Source organism: Anas platyrhynchos, chromosome 11, assembly GCF_047663525.1.
Source record: "Anas platyrhynchos isolate ZD024472 breed Pekin duck chromosome 11, IASCAAS_PekinDuck_T2T, whole genome shotgun sequence".
In the NCBI taxonomy this organism is placed as follows: Eukaryota; Metazoa; Chordata; class Aves; order Anseriformes; family Anatidae; genus Anas; species Anas platyrhynchos.
In genome coordinates this window covers 4779556-4795961 of record NC_092597.1, presented here as the reverse complement: position 1 = coordinate 4795961, position 16406 = coordinate 4779556, and the positions used below count along the sequence as shown (strand labels likewise).

The 16406-nt window shown below is 39.0% G+C and overlaps 1 protein-coding gene across 4 annotated transcripts in view; it reads left to right on the top strand.

Moving 5' to 3' along the window:
* The window catches only part of FBN1 (fibrillin 1), a 160265-nt gene that overhangs the window by 7501 nt on the left and 136358 nt on the right, over nucleotides 1-16406 (top strand). For all 4 annotated transcript variants that reach the window (XM_027466792.3, XM_027466790.3, XM_072043639.1 and 1 more), the window contains 4 exons: nucleotides 6057-6139; nucleotides 7054-7152; nucleotides 14297-14392; nucleotides 15972-16067. In XM_027466792.3, coding sequence (XP_027322593.1) covers nucleotides 6057-6139; nucleotides 7054-7152; nucleotides 14297-14392; nucleotides 15972-16067 — 374 coding nt within the window. The remainder of the gene's footprint in view (nucleotides 1-6056; nucleotides 6140-7053; nucleotides 7153-14296; nucleotides 14393-15971; nucleotides 16068-16406) is intronic.

Below are 16406 nucleotides of genomic sequence, written 5' to 3'. Positions count from 1 at the left end.
GAGAATCTGTTGTTTTCCTTTCTACTTCTCATTTTGTGAAATGATTCATGACCATTAAAGCCTCAGAAATACCAAATTAAAGCCACAGTTCTTTTGTCTACAGTCTTAATCATTTTCATCCCCTTTTTCAAGCTTCCCTCTCATGTTTTGCTGGAGGACATCAGAGTATCCAGTGATGTTCAGCTGGGGTTTCAAAATAAGATTTGTTTCCTTTCAGGAACATTTTTTTTCCTGTCTCTTTTCTCCTTCTTTGTTTTTTCTCTCTGATGCTTCATCTTTTTCTCTTCCCTGTATACAGAGTAAATTACGAGTGACTGCTAGGGACAAGGTGAGCTATAACTGTGGGATCAGTTTTCCTGTTGCATGACAGCAGACATACAGTTAACTGACCTTTTGAAAGAACAGCATTGCTGTCCAGGCAAGGAAAGAGTCAGAGGGTAGGAGACAGAATGATGTGGAGGGAGGAGGAGGAACACTTCTGTCTTAGCTAAAATAAATCTTCCAGTAGCCTAAAGGAGAGCATTTTAAAAGACAAGTTAAAGGCATTGCTTAACACCTGAGGATATTTGCTGACAAGCATTGATACAGCTGTCGGGTTCATGAGACTCTCCGTAAGTGCTGGGATGTGCTCCAAGGTGGGGATGGCGGGTAGCACCGTAGAGTACCTGCTGGATCCCTCCTGCTGAATAGCCATCCTTGTCTGGCCCAGCAGATAGTTTTTATGGTGGTGTACTCATGCCTTATACTTGTTGTCTTATGCAGCCATGTGAATTGAGTGTCAAATTGGACCCACTGACATTCTCATGCAGAACAAGGAGGGAGTACGTGCCAGAAGCATGTCTGTCACTGGCTATGATTGAGAACAATGCCTGACTGTCAAGTTAGATGGGTCTTCCCCTGGAAAAGACACAGGCAGATTTTCAGAGCAAGTGCAGAAGAATTCACTTAATGTCAAATATTGTTGTCAGGTTGTGACAGTTTTAAAATGCTGTATTTAGCTGTCACAGTGTGATGGAAGTTAGGGTTGGAAAAGCGCTCAGTGTTGCTGTAGAAAACTTGCATGTCATTCTGAACTCTTGACATGCACATAGGCCAGAGCCAAAGACACTCATAGAGCTCCTCAGCATGTTATTTTTTTAGTTGAACTGAGCCAGGATTCTGGGACAGTGGTATCCTGACTGTCAGAGTGAGAAATAGTTATCATATTAGGCTCTCTGCGTGGCACAAACATCCAGCCTCACTTATTGCATGGCAAAAATGCAATCAGAAGCAATCCCTTCTATATAAAAAGCATATTTTGCTTAAAAAATGTGTACTTATCCTTTGTAGGATAAAAGGAATGATTTTTTGTTTGTTTACTCTGAGTCTTGCATTGTTTCCTAGAGTTTCCTTTTAGGCAGATGAAATAAGTAGCTTCCAGACTCCTCCTCCTAGCAGTCAGGCAGCAAGAAGATTTCTAATTTGTGCACCAAATATCTGGCTTCTAGGTTGTTTAGGTGAGAATGGACCTCTGAAGGCTGTGCAGTTCAACCCTTGCTCAGGGCAGGTGAACTTAGGCTGGGTCCAGTCAAGGACATCTCTAAGGACTTGACTGGACACTTAGCTCTGTCCAGTCAAGGACATCTCTAAGGATGGAAATTCTTGAGTCTTGTGTTAGCTCCAGTGGAGTCAACGGAGTGGGGCCATTTTGTGCTGTCAGCATTTACTCTGAAGTGCTGAGGAGTTTAGGGAGGTATGGAAAGCTGCTTTATGACAAAAGGTATAGATCTGATGGTTTCTCTGGAAAAAAAGCTTGTGAAAGTTACTCCTTTTCACATTCTGGAGCCTTAGCTACTATTTCTTGGTATGTTGGTTATCTCCAGATTTAGAGGGCCACGTTTTTCAGACTACACTACCATTTCTTCAGGTACTGTTCTCATTCTTTTGAACTCCTGGTGCAAGCTTGGAAACACCACCCAAATTGTAGGTGGGAATGATCAGCAAATAGTTCTGGGTACAGTTGTAGCCACATAAGAAGAAAAGTTGGCAAAGCCTTTGAAAATAACAGATGGCTGATGATATTGCTTTAAATTGTCTCTCTCATGACAGAAAACTGTGTCCCTATGTTATGTTAAACATAGGCCAGCTGCTGCAGCCAAGGAGTTAACTGAAGTCCTTCATTAGGCATTTTCTTGCAGTGAAGAATCCCTGCACGTTTCTACAGGGAGAGGAAAAGTGGGCTGAGGGAGTGATGAGAAACCTTCCTCTGCGTCCCTGCACCTCAGCTCAGTCGTATCTGGAGATCAGCTGTCTCCTGCCCACGCTGTCTCCTCTCTCCGCCTAATTTGAGACCCATGCTTTGGGTTTGTTTCAGCCTGGGTTACGCCAGCGTTGGTCAGTACATGGCAGTGCTGCTGATGGAATTTTGGCCTGAAACCTCACTCACAGCAATGCTGGAAACTCTTCCTGCCGTGGGGGCAGCTGGGGGGTGATGCTTTCTTCAGGAGTGGGTTGTCATTTCCTCGAGAGGTCACAGGCAGGGTGAAGAGGGATGCACAGCATTAGCACAGCCCCAGGCAGGCTACAGCTTGGACTCTGGCTGTGTGTCTGTCGGGGCCTTGCAGAGGACAGCCGTGATGGTGGAGGTGTCTCCGTTGCTCCTGTGCTGGGTGGTTTCTTCTTAACAGGGGTAGAGGTTCCCTATAGTTGTTCCTGAAGAAACCTACTTTGATGCATGCAGATGCTGTCAGCCAAAACTGTCATTCTCAAGCATTAATTACTGGAATTTCTGGATGAATGTTTTTCTTTTCACTGTTGCAGTCATTTTCTAGTTGATGACTAACATCCTTTGATAATTATTTAATTCATTTTGCTACTGAATTTGTACTTGCATGTCATCAGAGATATAATATCTTGTTTATTTTGGATGCCTTTGATGAAACTGGATCAGTCAGTGTCTCTCAGCACTGTACCATTACAGAAATCCTTTATGGTTTACAACTTCAGAAGTGACTCCAAAATAAAGGGAAAGCCTTCCTCCTTTCCCTCTCCCTACCTCAACCTACCCCCCCCCCCAAAAAAAAAAAAAAAAGAGAGCATGTTGAACCTGTGTTTTTCAGTGTTTTGTCTCCTTGTCTCCTAAAACTTCTACAATGGTCAGGACCCCATGAGCTTTAATAATCACCCAGTGAGACATAGTGAATTTACTCCCCCTCGCCATCCCTGTCTTCATGACGGGCACCATGTTGAGAACTCGCTGTGTTATGGGAAATGTGTTCCACTCTGTAAGAGGAGCGAGGCTGGGGTTTAGGAAGTGGGTGTAGGGCTGCTGCCTCCTTTGGTCCTGAGAGGATCTCAGGATCCCTCATCTCTCCTCCTCCCTCTTCTGGCTTGGGAGTGACAGGAAGGTGCTGTGGGTGCATTTTTACATATTTTACCATTACAAATCAGGTTTTATTTTATTACTGAGCTCTGTAGTGCTGTTCAGGAAATCAGTTTTATAACAATATAAAATGCTTCTTTTTTATTCATAGTCTATAATATCAGCAGGAAAATATGTTCTATTAAACCCAGTGGTGGTTAACTGTTTAAATTAAATACTACGATAGAACCTTTTGAAATATGATTGGTAGTGTCCATGATTTTACATGAGGTAAATTGTTACCCTTTCAAATACTTTATTTACAGGCATTTATTGCTATAGTGTTTGATCACCTCAGAAATATCAATGAATTTAACCTTCAAACTTAATTCCTTTTGAAGACATTTTACAAGTAGACACAAGTAAAGAACAACCCTTTCCTTCTCAAAGGAGCCTACAGTAGAGCTTAGAATTTAATACAGGTTTCTTTTATGAGCAAGACAGCAGCTTTCTGACGAAAAACTGTTCCACTGGAAAATGCACTTGTCAGACTCAAACTGTTCCATGGAAGTACAGTTTGGTGACTTTTTTTCTTCCTTTTTTTTTTTTTTTTTCATTTTCTTTTTTGAAAGCTAAGCAAGCTGCCCCAGAGTTGGAGCTTTTGGGATATATGGTGTAGTCTACCATGTGGACAGCCTCAAGGCTCTCAGGGTCTCTGACTTCACGGTTGCTGGCACATCTAGGTTTTCCAGAACCCCATTTTGGAAACAGATTTTAAAAGTTGTGTTTCTTCATGGCACAGATGTCTGCTCCTGATTCTTAACTTGGTCCAGATGGTCCCCAAAACCACGTGCTTGCTGAGACAGAAATTTGACAGAGTGTCTGTGTATCATTTTATGGTCAGCTAGTTATAGATTATTACCAACTTGGATCAGAAATGGGTGGTTTATACCTGGGGTTGTAACAGGTAGCAACAAACCCATTCTGTCTGTCTTAGTAAGTTCCACTATTTCTTCTGACCGGAGAAGGTGAAAAGCAATCTCACTTGTCTGCTTGCCAGTCTTACTTGGCAGATGATCATGGAGCAACATTTGGCATTGATGAACAGGGAACTCTAGGAAAGTTACATGGTTATAGCCCTGCAGGGAAGTAGCTGACATTACTAAAACTGAATATATCGGAATAATATGAATAAGAAGAGTGCATTAAGGAAAAAGGGCCCTGCAACATGCCCAGTTGTGTTGCTCACGGCCTCAGTTACCACTTAGCTATTATACAAATCTCGTGAAAGATAATGGTAGTTTGCTTTGACTTGAGTAGTTTCTGGCCGAGCACTTAATGAGAGGACTAGGTGTCACTGAAGTTGCTGTAATCAGAATACCTGAAATTATATTAACAATGCAAATCCCTAAATAAATACAGTATAAAAATCTTGTTATTTAGAAAATGTGCATAAATAAATGTTTGTGTATACCAAGACTGTTTTTCTTAAGTTGCCTCACCATATGAGGTAACTGTTGTTTACTTAGCAGTTGCAATACTAGGGATGAAAAACTTTCTGAACGACCAAGGACAAAACAATAATAAAACCCCTTCCTAAAACAATAAACACTTTAAATCTGTCTCTAATCTGTGTATAATATTTTAATAAAGCAGTTTCTAGGAAGTACTAGTTTATAGATAGCTTTAGTTGCATTAATCTACTGAGTAATTGCTCATAATAGTAATATATTGTAAAATTTTAATCTGATAAGATTGAGACACACAACAAAAGGAAGCGTATTTTTTCATTATTTTTTCATCTTTTGTAGCTATGCCTTACTAGCTTTACATGCGTGGATGCGTTTTATGCATTAAGTAAATGGGACAACTTACATTAAAAAAAAGCTATTAGTGAGGGGCATAGAACAGTTTAAACTTTTCTATTTTTACCAATGAAATCATAGGAATACTGCCACATCCTTTCAGCTTTTGTTGTAAACTCTTTTTGTATACTTTTAAAAAAAGGAAATATGGGTGAGAGGGATGGGATGGAAAGAAAAATTCCTATGGATCCATAATTTAAGAACTGCAAGAAATACTCATTGCAGTAGCCCTTCATTTTTATTTCATGTGGCCCTATCTGTCTACATACACCCACATCCTTGATTTTTTTTTGACAGTAAGTCAGTTTTGCTAATGAAGCGTTTGCATATTTTGGCTCATTTGGCTAATGTCATGATTGGCATGTCTCACTCATACATAGACATGTAGTTTTGCTCAGGGTTAAAACAGGAAACAGTGACAGTGCTTTAGACTAAAGCAGAGAAGACAACAATAAGCTTAAAAGTTATTGTTCAAAAGGCACTGGATTTCTTCTGTATTCATTAATGATGATGGTTATGATCCTTCATTTTGTATTTAAGTGGGTGTTTTGCTAGAAAACTCTGAGTTACTTTTTCAGATATGGATTGATAGGAGGCAAGTTTTGTCCATTCTGTTCCTGTTGTTCAGTTGTTACTGATTTGATTTCATGCTTTATAATGTCATCTTCAATTTGTAACAGTGTGTCACATAAAAAAAGCACAACAATCTAAGGCATACAGTCCTGCTAAAAACATACAGTGCTTTTAATTATTGAAATGTATATTACAATGATTTACTTTTTCCATGTTTATAACTCTACTACAGAGCATACTTCTGCGTAAAAATAAGTTATATATATATTTTTTTCCAGACCAAATGTGTGTGGATCACGTTACAATGCTTACTGTTGCCCTGGATGGAAAACTTTACCTGGTGGGAACCAATGCATAGTCCGTAAGTTAATCTAGTTATATGTTATGACTGAGGGTTTATCTTTGTCCCTGTATATCAGGATATTTTTTAATTGTATACTAGAACGGAAATGTGTTTCTGTATGGTTTCAATAACAGCTGCACATCATTTCTTTACCATTTCAAATATATTAAACTAATATACAGAGTTCTGTGGGCTACAATATAGTGATGTGATACCAATATTTAACAAAGGATTAATGTCATCCACATGTTCTGTTTAAGTCTGTGGTAGAGAGATTCAAGGGGTGTGTGGACTCTCAGGAGTGAGTAGCTGTGGAATACGTTAATCTATTTAAGTAAATGGAAGGAGGCAACAGCACTGGGCCAGCAAGTAGATTTGCTCTGCTTGTTTGGACCATATCCCTGAAATATATATGCAGAAACGTAAGTGTATACATACGTACATCATGTTGCTGTATACATATCACTTGTAATATTACACTGTCCCAGGGATAATTCCATAAGTCTGATAAGACCCTCTCAAGAGATACTGAGGCAATGTGCTCTCAGATGGTAATTATTACACTGCTGTGTCTGTGGTGCAGCAATAAAGAGAGCATTGTAATGCTGCATAAGAGCCATCCTTCCTCCAGGAGTCATTTGGTAAAATGGACCACGGTTTTCCTTTTCCAAGGAAATCTCCCTACATATCTAGCACAGCCTGTGGCATGTTCCCAGGCTTTTTCATAAGAGACTGGATGTTTAAATTTTAGTTGTTTTAGAGTTGGAGATGAATGGCAGGAACGCTTTTGGATTCTGTTGTACACAATTTAATGAGTTTATAACTGGGTGTCATGGAACTGAATGAATATTTTCTATGTGGTGTTTTTTTTTTTTTTATGTGTCTGGGTTTTTTTTAAGCATGTTTTAAAGGCATATATGTTTTGTTTGTAGCGATTTGCAGACATTCCTGTGGGGATGGATTTTGCTCTAGACCAAACATGTGCACGTGCCCAAATGGTCAGATAGCCCCCTCCTGTGGTTCAAAATCTAGTAAGTATTTCTTCTGTGTCTTTGATACTGTTTTGTGTCTGTGAAACTAGTAAGGTATGTAAGATAGTTCAGTGCTCAATATTTAGGACAAATTACTTCTGAGTTACCAGATGTACTTGATCACAGGAAAGAAAGTATAGCCTCCTATGACGAAACTGAATAATGACTCAGAAACTAGCTATCGGAGATGCTCTTCTTTGCCAAATTAGTTTTATTAGATGTTATATTTTTTTGCCATTTTGTAACACTAATTCCAGTCTTTGTTTGCTGGAAAATCTCTTATCTTTATTCAACACTAGATATGCATAGACACACCATTTAGAAGTTGTAATAATAGAGAGGTCACTGTTGGCAATTGGCTAAATTTATCTTGCTTTGTAATTCTTCTATAATTTTGGGGGTTACTAAGCCAGACACTATGCCGTCTTTTACAGACATAGGCCTACTGATTTGCAATGAATTAATCGAGTATTATAGCATTTCCTTGCCAGGCTCAGTATGCATCTTCTGAATCTAATGTTGCTGAACTTATTGAAGTGATGGTTTTGTAGATGCTGGAGGTACAGAACTGGGCAAGGTTTTTGAGTGGAACAACTTTTCATCGGCAAAAAAAACCAGATATGTTGAAAATGAGAATTTTCAGAGGTGACTTTGTCTAGAAATGTTTGAATTTCAGTTTTTCAAGGAAGGTTTCCTAGATCCATAATAAAATAAGTTAAATGCAATTAATACAATGAAACAAAGAGCTCAATGGTTAATCATGGGTAGAGTATCTGATATGAAGTAGGATCTTGGTTGGGATAGTGTCTCAGTTTGTATCTGAGATGCCTGTATCTGAGCTGTAATCTCAATTGTATTCTCATATAAATATGGTGTTTGTCTGTTAGATATAGAAGTCTTTGATCTTTGTACAAACTAGGTAGCTTTGAGGATGAAATGTGAGGGAAATTTTTTTGGTGCAAATGTCCATAAGTATCTGAACAAGATACTGACTAAAGTCAGTGAGGAATGCACTCAACTGACATCTGTAATATTATGAAAAGCTGTCATCCTTTTCATTTTGAATATCTTTTCAGACTCAGTGTGTAGTCTGCTTGGTCCCCATATTTTACCTTGCCATTTTTCTGCTTTCCTGGTTGAAAAGCTTTCCTATATAACTGACCACTTCAGTTTGAGGCTTTAGCATCCTTTTCATGCAGTTAACAGTGGAAAAACTATAACAACTGTGGAATGTAATGGAATGGCATGTACTAAAATGGTAAATATTGTTCATAGTTCAACCCCTTTCTCATGCTCCTGTGATGTCTGTTAGTGAGAGGCTGGCATGAGGAGAGTATGGAGCTGTGAAGCTCCCATAGAGTACTGGAAGGAGAAAGAGTACAAAATGCTGAAGAAATGTCTATGTTGTTCATTCCTGCCTGGGTTTGCAGCTACTGTTTTACCAGGTGCACAATCCTTAGGCCTGTAATCTAGTAAAGGAAAGCATGACTTTCTCCCAAGTCCCATTCAGAGTACAGAAGAGATATATCGCTACTACTATGTTTATTTTGTGTTTTGGCACCTTTGTAAAAGGTTGGAATAAGTGGGCCTTAGTATTACCTCATTTTGTTTTAGGTCACAATGAAGTATTTTATGAGTCAAGACTTAAAAAGAAAAATAGAGTATGAGTAAAGATAAAGTTGTTCTTGTGGTTCTTCTTCTGACATATTCTACCATTGACTTCTTTAGTTTTAGCTTTTATTGGAGTTGTGTGCATAGATAAATGGTCCCAAAACGACTTCACTACAGTTCTTAATGAAGCAGCTTCTAAAGATTATACCTGTTAGCTATTTCGGAAATTGTTAATTACTTCTAAGTATAGATGTTCTACCAATGAAATGCTTTAACCAGTGCTAAGATCATCTTCCTTATACTGCTGCCTAGGTCTATAAGGCCTACATTAAGATGTTGCTTTTCTGTACACTATACCAATACATTCAGCAGTTGGTGTAAAAAATACATTGTTTATTTCTCATTTATATATGCAATAGCTTAAAATATATTTTTGTGTGGTCACATCCTTTATTTAGTAAAGCAAACCAATTCTAAAAAGAAAAGTGTCTTCAGTTGTTGTAGAGAGAAATGACTGTACTGCCTCTGTGCACTATTGTGTAATAACTTTTATTACCCAGCACCTCATTAGGACTTACAGAACGTACACTTTTTGAAAGTCATTTGGTCTGCTGGCACTGTAGACAAAACCCATGAATACATATTTACACAACAGACCACAATGGCTTAGATATGCTATTAGGAAACAAAAGAAACATAAACATAAAAAAAATCTGTTTGACATCAAAGGGTTACTGTCAGCTTGCATTGGCCACAACTCATATTTTGTCAGAATATGCATTAATAAACCAATTTATTAATTATGTTTTAACAAATGGGAAAAAGTTCTTCTAAAGTAATACAAAAAATTAAAGTGAATGATACCAAATATGTTAGTGTGATTACCAGATTGAATGAATCACGTCAAATGATCTATAAGTTCCTTTTATCCAGCATAAAAATCTGGGTAGTGCCATAGATACTTTTTTTCTTTTTCTTTCAGACCTGAAGGTGACACTATGGAAAGAGTGCTGTTATGTGTGTTGTCCTGAATACTGGCAGATAGATGAATGCTGATTGTCTTTTTCTGTGTGCAGACATTACATTACAGCTCAGGCTTCAACAAGTTTGTTACATTTAAAATAGAAATAACAGGTACAAGTGAAAATAATGGTACTTGACACAATTAAAAATAATGGGTCCTGATAGGTGAGACATGTTTGAGTCTTTTTTTGGATATTTTAAGCTACGTCTGTGTTCATTACTTAAGGAATTAGTAATGGTCACAGGTTTTGAATTGTGTACAATTGCAAGCAGACACCAGATGCATGATAGCTCTGACAACCTGCTGAACTCAAATAATTAATGCAGACTGGAAAGCAAAACATAGCCTCCAACTTTGATGCCTATGCAGGTCAACTGTTGGGACTTCCCTGGTTACTAACCAGCTTTAGGAATTTGATTAATGGTTGAAAAGATCAATGTGTGGTTTTCTCAGCATAGATTTTCATGACATCAATGAACTTGCTGGCTGGGCAGGGGTTATCTCTGAGTAATTCTTGATATTTTGGGTATGTTTACAGTAGGCATGGAGATAAAATTGCCATGTGTAGAGGCATCCCCCAACCTGCTGTGTGTGGCTCTGATGCGGCAGTGATGGAGGAAGTCATCTGCCCTGTTTGGTGCTGGCTCTGTGATGGATACTACTGTCTCCCAAACCACCCAGGGCGTGGCTGCTTTGGCACCTCCTTGTGCTGCAGACACATGCCAAGATCCTGCCCTGTTGTTAGAGTAGTTGCTCTGTTCCTGTGGAAGCTGGGGGGGGGGGGGAGGGAGGAGGGAAGTGAGGAACAGAATGGTCTCTCCTTTGGCTGCAGGCCTTCTGCTGCTCACAGGGTTATGGGTCAGGTCAGACTGGTCTTGCTTCCAAATGTGTTCCAAGTTAGAATGGCCTGGGTTGGCCAAGGCAGAGCAGACTTTTGCTGACACGGCTGCCTCAGAAGGTGGAAGCCATGGCAGAGGCAGTGAGGGCTGCAGTAGGCACTGAGAGTAGCAGCTGAGGGGAGCTGCCTCCTGTCAGGCCAGTTACACCACTTGAATGTAAAATGGGGCCTGCCCCATTCCCCCTGCCAGTGGCTTCAGAGGCACCAGCTGAGAACAGAGCCAATTTGGGTGATAAGTCCATGAGCGTTGGTGGAGCCATAGTACTGAGGTTTTCCTCAGAAAACGCCTGCTGTGAATGGGAATGCCCAGCATTTCTGGGGGCCCCAAGCCCAGGCCATAAGGTTTATACCCCCAGGAGGCCACTCTCTGGGATGGGATGTAAGACATCTGATCAAAACCCCAGAGTGCAGCCCCTTCACTTATTCTGCTGCTCTCAGAGGTGGTAAAAGGTCTTGAATTTTGAACATTTCCAGAGTTTTCAAGACTGCTGTGGGTTTACACAGCCCCCTGGGCAGTGAGGCAGCTGCTGTCTCACAGGGACGCAGCCCAGCATCCCAGCCTGCTGCTAGCTGCCATCTCCTGAGTCAGTTACTCGACAGGGAAAGCACGCTGAGCATCTGGGATGCGATGAGGCCATCATTCCTTGTTTACAGCTCCTGGCAGGCAAAGCTCTGTGTCATGCACGACCAGACTTGGGAGCATTTCCTCTTCAGTGGCACAGAGAGACAAGTGGCAGCCGCTCCTGCCAGTACCCTCTGCTGTAGGGTGCCCTGGGCCCCAGGTGCCAGAGTGCTGCTCCATTATGTTTCTTCACGTCATGATCACAGACCCTTGTATTTTTTAGTTTGGGACTGCTGAGCTGACAGTGTGTAGCTTACCTGTTGGCTGCTTAGTGAGCTCATGAATGTTTCATGAGTGGTTGTCATGTGGTACATTCCGTATGATGAAGTTTTTACTCAATTTTGCTGAGAATTTACTAAGAAAGTCAGAAACCTTTAAGTGTGCAGCTTGTAGTTTGTTTCACTTTGGATAGTCAGTACAAACATCGCCCACACACCAAGTGTATGTGTATGTTAGATCTTGCTGGATCTTTTTGCAGGTTTATAAAGTTACATTCCTGCAGTTACCTCTGTTTTGACTTCAGAAATTTCCAGTGCAGGCTGTTTACAAGTTGGACCTGAAAGAGAACGAAAATTTATTAAGAGCAATAATGTATTAATGTTGTTAACATTTCCTATATGTGCAAAGCTGTATGAATTGACTTACCAGCCTTATGGTGATTCCTGTGATTTTTCCTTGAGTCTCGGTCAACGTGATACCTTGGAATAGGTTATTTCATTTAATGGAATATCTCCACTGCCATTAATGGAATTGTTCATATAACTGAGAATAGACTTTGCACCTGCATTCATATGATACTTGTCAAAAATGCAATCTTAAAATCCTTATCTAAGCTCCAGACAGCCTTTGCATGTGTTTCTATAAACTTCTGGAAGGCTAATATTTCAGAATAGTCAGTATGATTTTGGAAATACTATTTTCAACATTCCCACGAAAGAGGACAGAAAATAAATAGCTTACTGACTTTATGTCACTGATTTTATTACATAGTTATAAGGTAGAAAGCTCACTGATTTGAATGGTTCATTTTAATAATTATGATTGGGTATCCCAGCAATCTCTCATAATGATTTTAGTTTAAAAAGGAGGAAGAAATATTTTACCTTGGAAAAATTTCTTTGAGAAGCAGTAAGACAAATTATGGAAACGTGTGTGTGTGTTATGTGCAAAACCTTTCCTTATCCCAAAATGGGGAAATATACTTTACTGTTACTTGAACAAATAATATGAAAATCATCATATAAGCTACTGTTAACCTTTTTATCTCAAATGTAGTTCAAAGTATTTAAATGGCTTTGGTCTTCATGTGGGAATGGAAATTAGCTCTTGGCATAGCTTGCTCTAATTGAAATCAGTTTGTGGTTTTCAAGTTCCTTCCCTGCTTGACAGATGATATCATTTCCTATGCTTTTTGTAATCCCCTCTGTTTTTCTAAGATTGTATAAAGCTAAGTTGAACTACACATTTTAAAGTAACTATATACCTTTTTCTGACCTACTTAGGACATTGTCCAAAAATCTTCACCAGATACTTACTCTGTATTTGCAGACAATTTTACTTTTTTTTTTTAAGGAATGTTAGCACATTTTTGTTTCATGAAGTACATCCAAAGCAGAACAAAGGTGTATCATAAATATGAGACACATAAGAAATGATAGTCTTACTTTTATAACTGAAGAATCAAGTGTACTATTGTTTTAAATGCTAGAGATTATTTAAAATCATTTCTACAATTGCATGTTCAAGTTATATTTTGTGGATTCATATTGCTATAGATGGCAATTCTGCTAAAATTATTAATTCTGCTTAAAAATTAAAATTAAATTCCATGCACGTACTTTTGAACTGTAAAAAGCCAAATGATGCTTAAGGGCTTTGTGCAACAGGAAAAATTCAGTGGCTGGCACAGCACCTGTTAACAACAGGCTCTGGCAGTACGTGTGATTTGTATTTTTCAGTCCTGAACATTTCAGACAGCATGGTGTAGGTATCCAGCACTCCATCACAACCTACCAAAATGCCGATCTGCCTGTAATCCTGTCTGGGGAGGAGCCTTTCATGTGGTTCCTGTTAAGAGGGAAACCATTTCCCAGCTGTGTACTGAGTGTCTGCCCCTGTTAGCAGCTGTGTCAGGCAGCAGGAGCTGTGAGGAGGACTTCATCAGGAGACCTGCGTGTTTCTCTGTGCCTGATGAAAAGTCTGACATACTTTAAGTTGTTCCTGACCTCTGGTTGAAAAATATGTTTGTCCTTGTTATTAGAAAAACACAGCACGTGCTTTTGTGCTTTATTGGCTTGGGACTTGGGCTGTTTGTTAATCATAACAAACGGTTGGGCTGCTGCTGAGAGAGCTGTGTCACACCCTGGTCTCTCCTCTTTGCAGGAACGACTTAGGGGAAGCGCTATCTGTAAGCTCCTCAGGCCACAGGCACTGACCTGGTGGCAGCATTATGTGGTGATGGGGTAAGCCCACAGAAAGAAAGTGCCCTGTTACTTTTCCTTTCTGTGCAAGAAGTCCTACCTGGGCAGACCCATTTCTTGTGTTATGTGTCCTGGCAGAGCCAGGCTGTCCTCAGGAGCTTTCTTATTTCCTTCCCTTTAATGCTTCCTTTTTCCATTGCTCAGATGATAAGTTTCTCTGCTTGGTGGTATCTGCCAGAAGTTTAATACTTTCCCCTTGCTGATGGTCTTTTTTTTACCATTGCAAACTAGAAGATGAGTTCTGCACATCTATGCTCATATGAAATGCTGCTGACTTCAATGGATAAGGGTGGTTTCAAATTCTTGCACAATGTCCTGTATTCCTGAGGAACTGTAAATTCGTATTGTTTTCTGTACTGCCATTTTAAATATCTGTTTTAAAATATGCATCTTCTGTTTCTAGCACTGCTTTCTAGTTCATATAATCAATCCCTAAAAATCCCTTAGCAGATAGTTAAGTGTTTCTTCCTGTCTTGGCTTAACTGAGGAAAATCTCTTTTCCTTTCAAGTACAACACTGTAACATCCGGTGCATGAACGGAGGTAGCTGCAGTGATGACCATTGCCTCTGTCAGAAGGGATATACAGGAACACACTGTGGACAGCGTAAGTATATTTTATTTGTATAGATACTTCATACAGTTAAATAATTTAGGGATGTGTGAACTGGGCACCCTTTAACACTAAATTTCAGCTGATGTTGAGCTTGTTTTTGATCGGGTGCAGTGGAATTTTACAGGAAAACACATGACTTTGTAATGAGTGCCGAGTGAATTCTTTCTGATCAGGACTATTAAAATAAACATCAGTTGAATTCATAATAATTGGATATAACTTGATCCTATAGTTCTCACTCTACATTAATTCCCATTGATCTACAGGGCCTTACATTCTCTAGGGCAATAGGCCATGAATAAAGAATTTATATAGGATTCAGTTTTTGTCTTATAGACAAAATTGAGCTCCTTAATACAAATCCTTGTTTTTGTTTCAAGGGTTTGCCTCAGAGTTAGCTATTACACTTTAGGAATCTTGCTTATTTTGATGTTATCTTGATGGAGTAATCAAGACTCTCAAATTGATCTACTTCCTCAATGAATCCTGAGCCAAGAGCATTCTTGGATCCATTGCATAAACCCTCTACCAGCCTGATTCTGGTAGTGTTGTTCTTCTTGGCTGGAATGCTGTGAAGAAACTTAAATAAGGATGCAGGCGCTGCTTTTAACCAAGGCTGTCATGTTGCTATCTAGTGAACTATTGGTCTGACAGGGAAAATGTGTTTAGCCTATTTAATGAAAACCTTTTGTGCTCTGCTCTGTCAAAGTCAATGGCACACTTAAAATGAACTTCACTGAGACCATGAATTTACGCTAATAATCTGGAAGAGGATCACATGGTGAAAGGATTAAGAATTGTATTTCTGCCTTCTCTGTGAAATATCAAGTGGATAAAAGAGGACAAATGGAAACGTTCTTTCTACTAAAGTGAAATGTGAAATGGAACAAAGAATAACATTACTCAAAGAGCATCAAATTGTATTAAAAAACCCTTTTTTCATGTGAATGTTCCTTTTTCTGATTATCTTTGAGAGCAATTGCTTTTGAAGTTCATTATGAGAAAAAAATTGTACTTTATCACAGTGTAGTACAGGGAAGAATATCTTGGATTAACTAAATCAAAATAGATATTGATTATGTTTTGCTGTTGTAGTTGATATGAATTATTAAGCATCAGCAACAAGCCTTTTAACACTGGATTGTTATTTTTTTTTATTATGGTGGAGGAGCAAATACATTTTTTTAATGTGTTTGAATAGGCAACAATTTAGAGGATTCAGAAATGAAGTTCCTATCTGCAATCTCTACATTTTCAGTGTTGTTTCATTGGAAGTTTGAAAGATGTTATTTTGCAGTTACGGTATTGTCTAGTCATCAAAGAGGCTCTGAGAGGTTGGAGAAGCTGTGCTTGTTAGTATATTTATGTTATGCTCCCTTGAAAAGATGAATTCATTATACTAATGAGACCAGGAAATAGCAAAAGATCAGAAGCAGATTCTGGAAAAAATGTATCCTGGCCTGTTATGTTTACAGTGTTTGCTAGTTTACCTGAGCTGGTCAAGTATGTAGTTTCCTGTCTTTCTGGAAATAACTCAGTAAAGACTACTCTTGCCTCCCCTCTGATACAGCTGTCTGTGAAAGTGGATGTCTAAATGGAGGGAGATGTGTGGCTCCGAACCGATGTGCTTGCACCTATGGCTTTACAGGACCCCAGTGTGAAAGAGGTATGTGTCCTAAAACAGTGGAAAAAATTTTGATTTTCAAACTTGCTTAATAATAGTTTGAAAATACCAGTGCCACCACACATTTAGGTAGTAATGTTGTATTGCTGTCTATCAGTAAGGTACAATAGGACTGGCATTCTTGTAGAATGTGAAGTACAGATGTAACAAACTGGGATGAAATAAACATGCTACTGCTTAGGGTCTTTGTTTTGTTTATTTTTTGCTATGAAAACATTTCAGTGGGAGAGCTGTGAAATATATATATATTGATAAGTGTTTTTGTACAAACTTTGAATAATTTTTAAGTCATCAGAAAAGCTCATATCTCTCTGATACGTT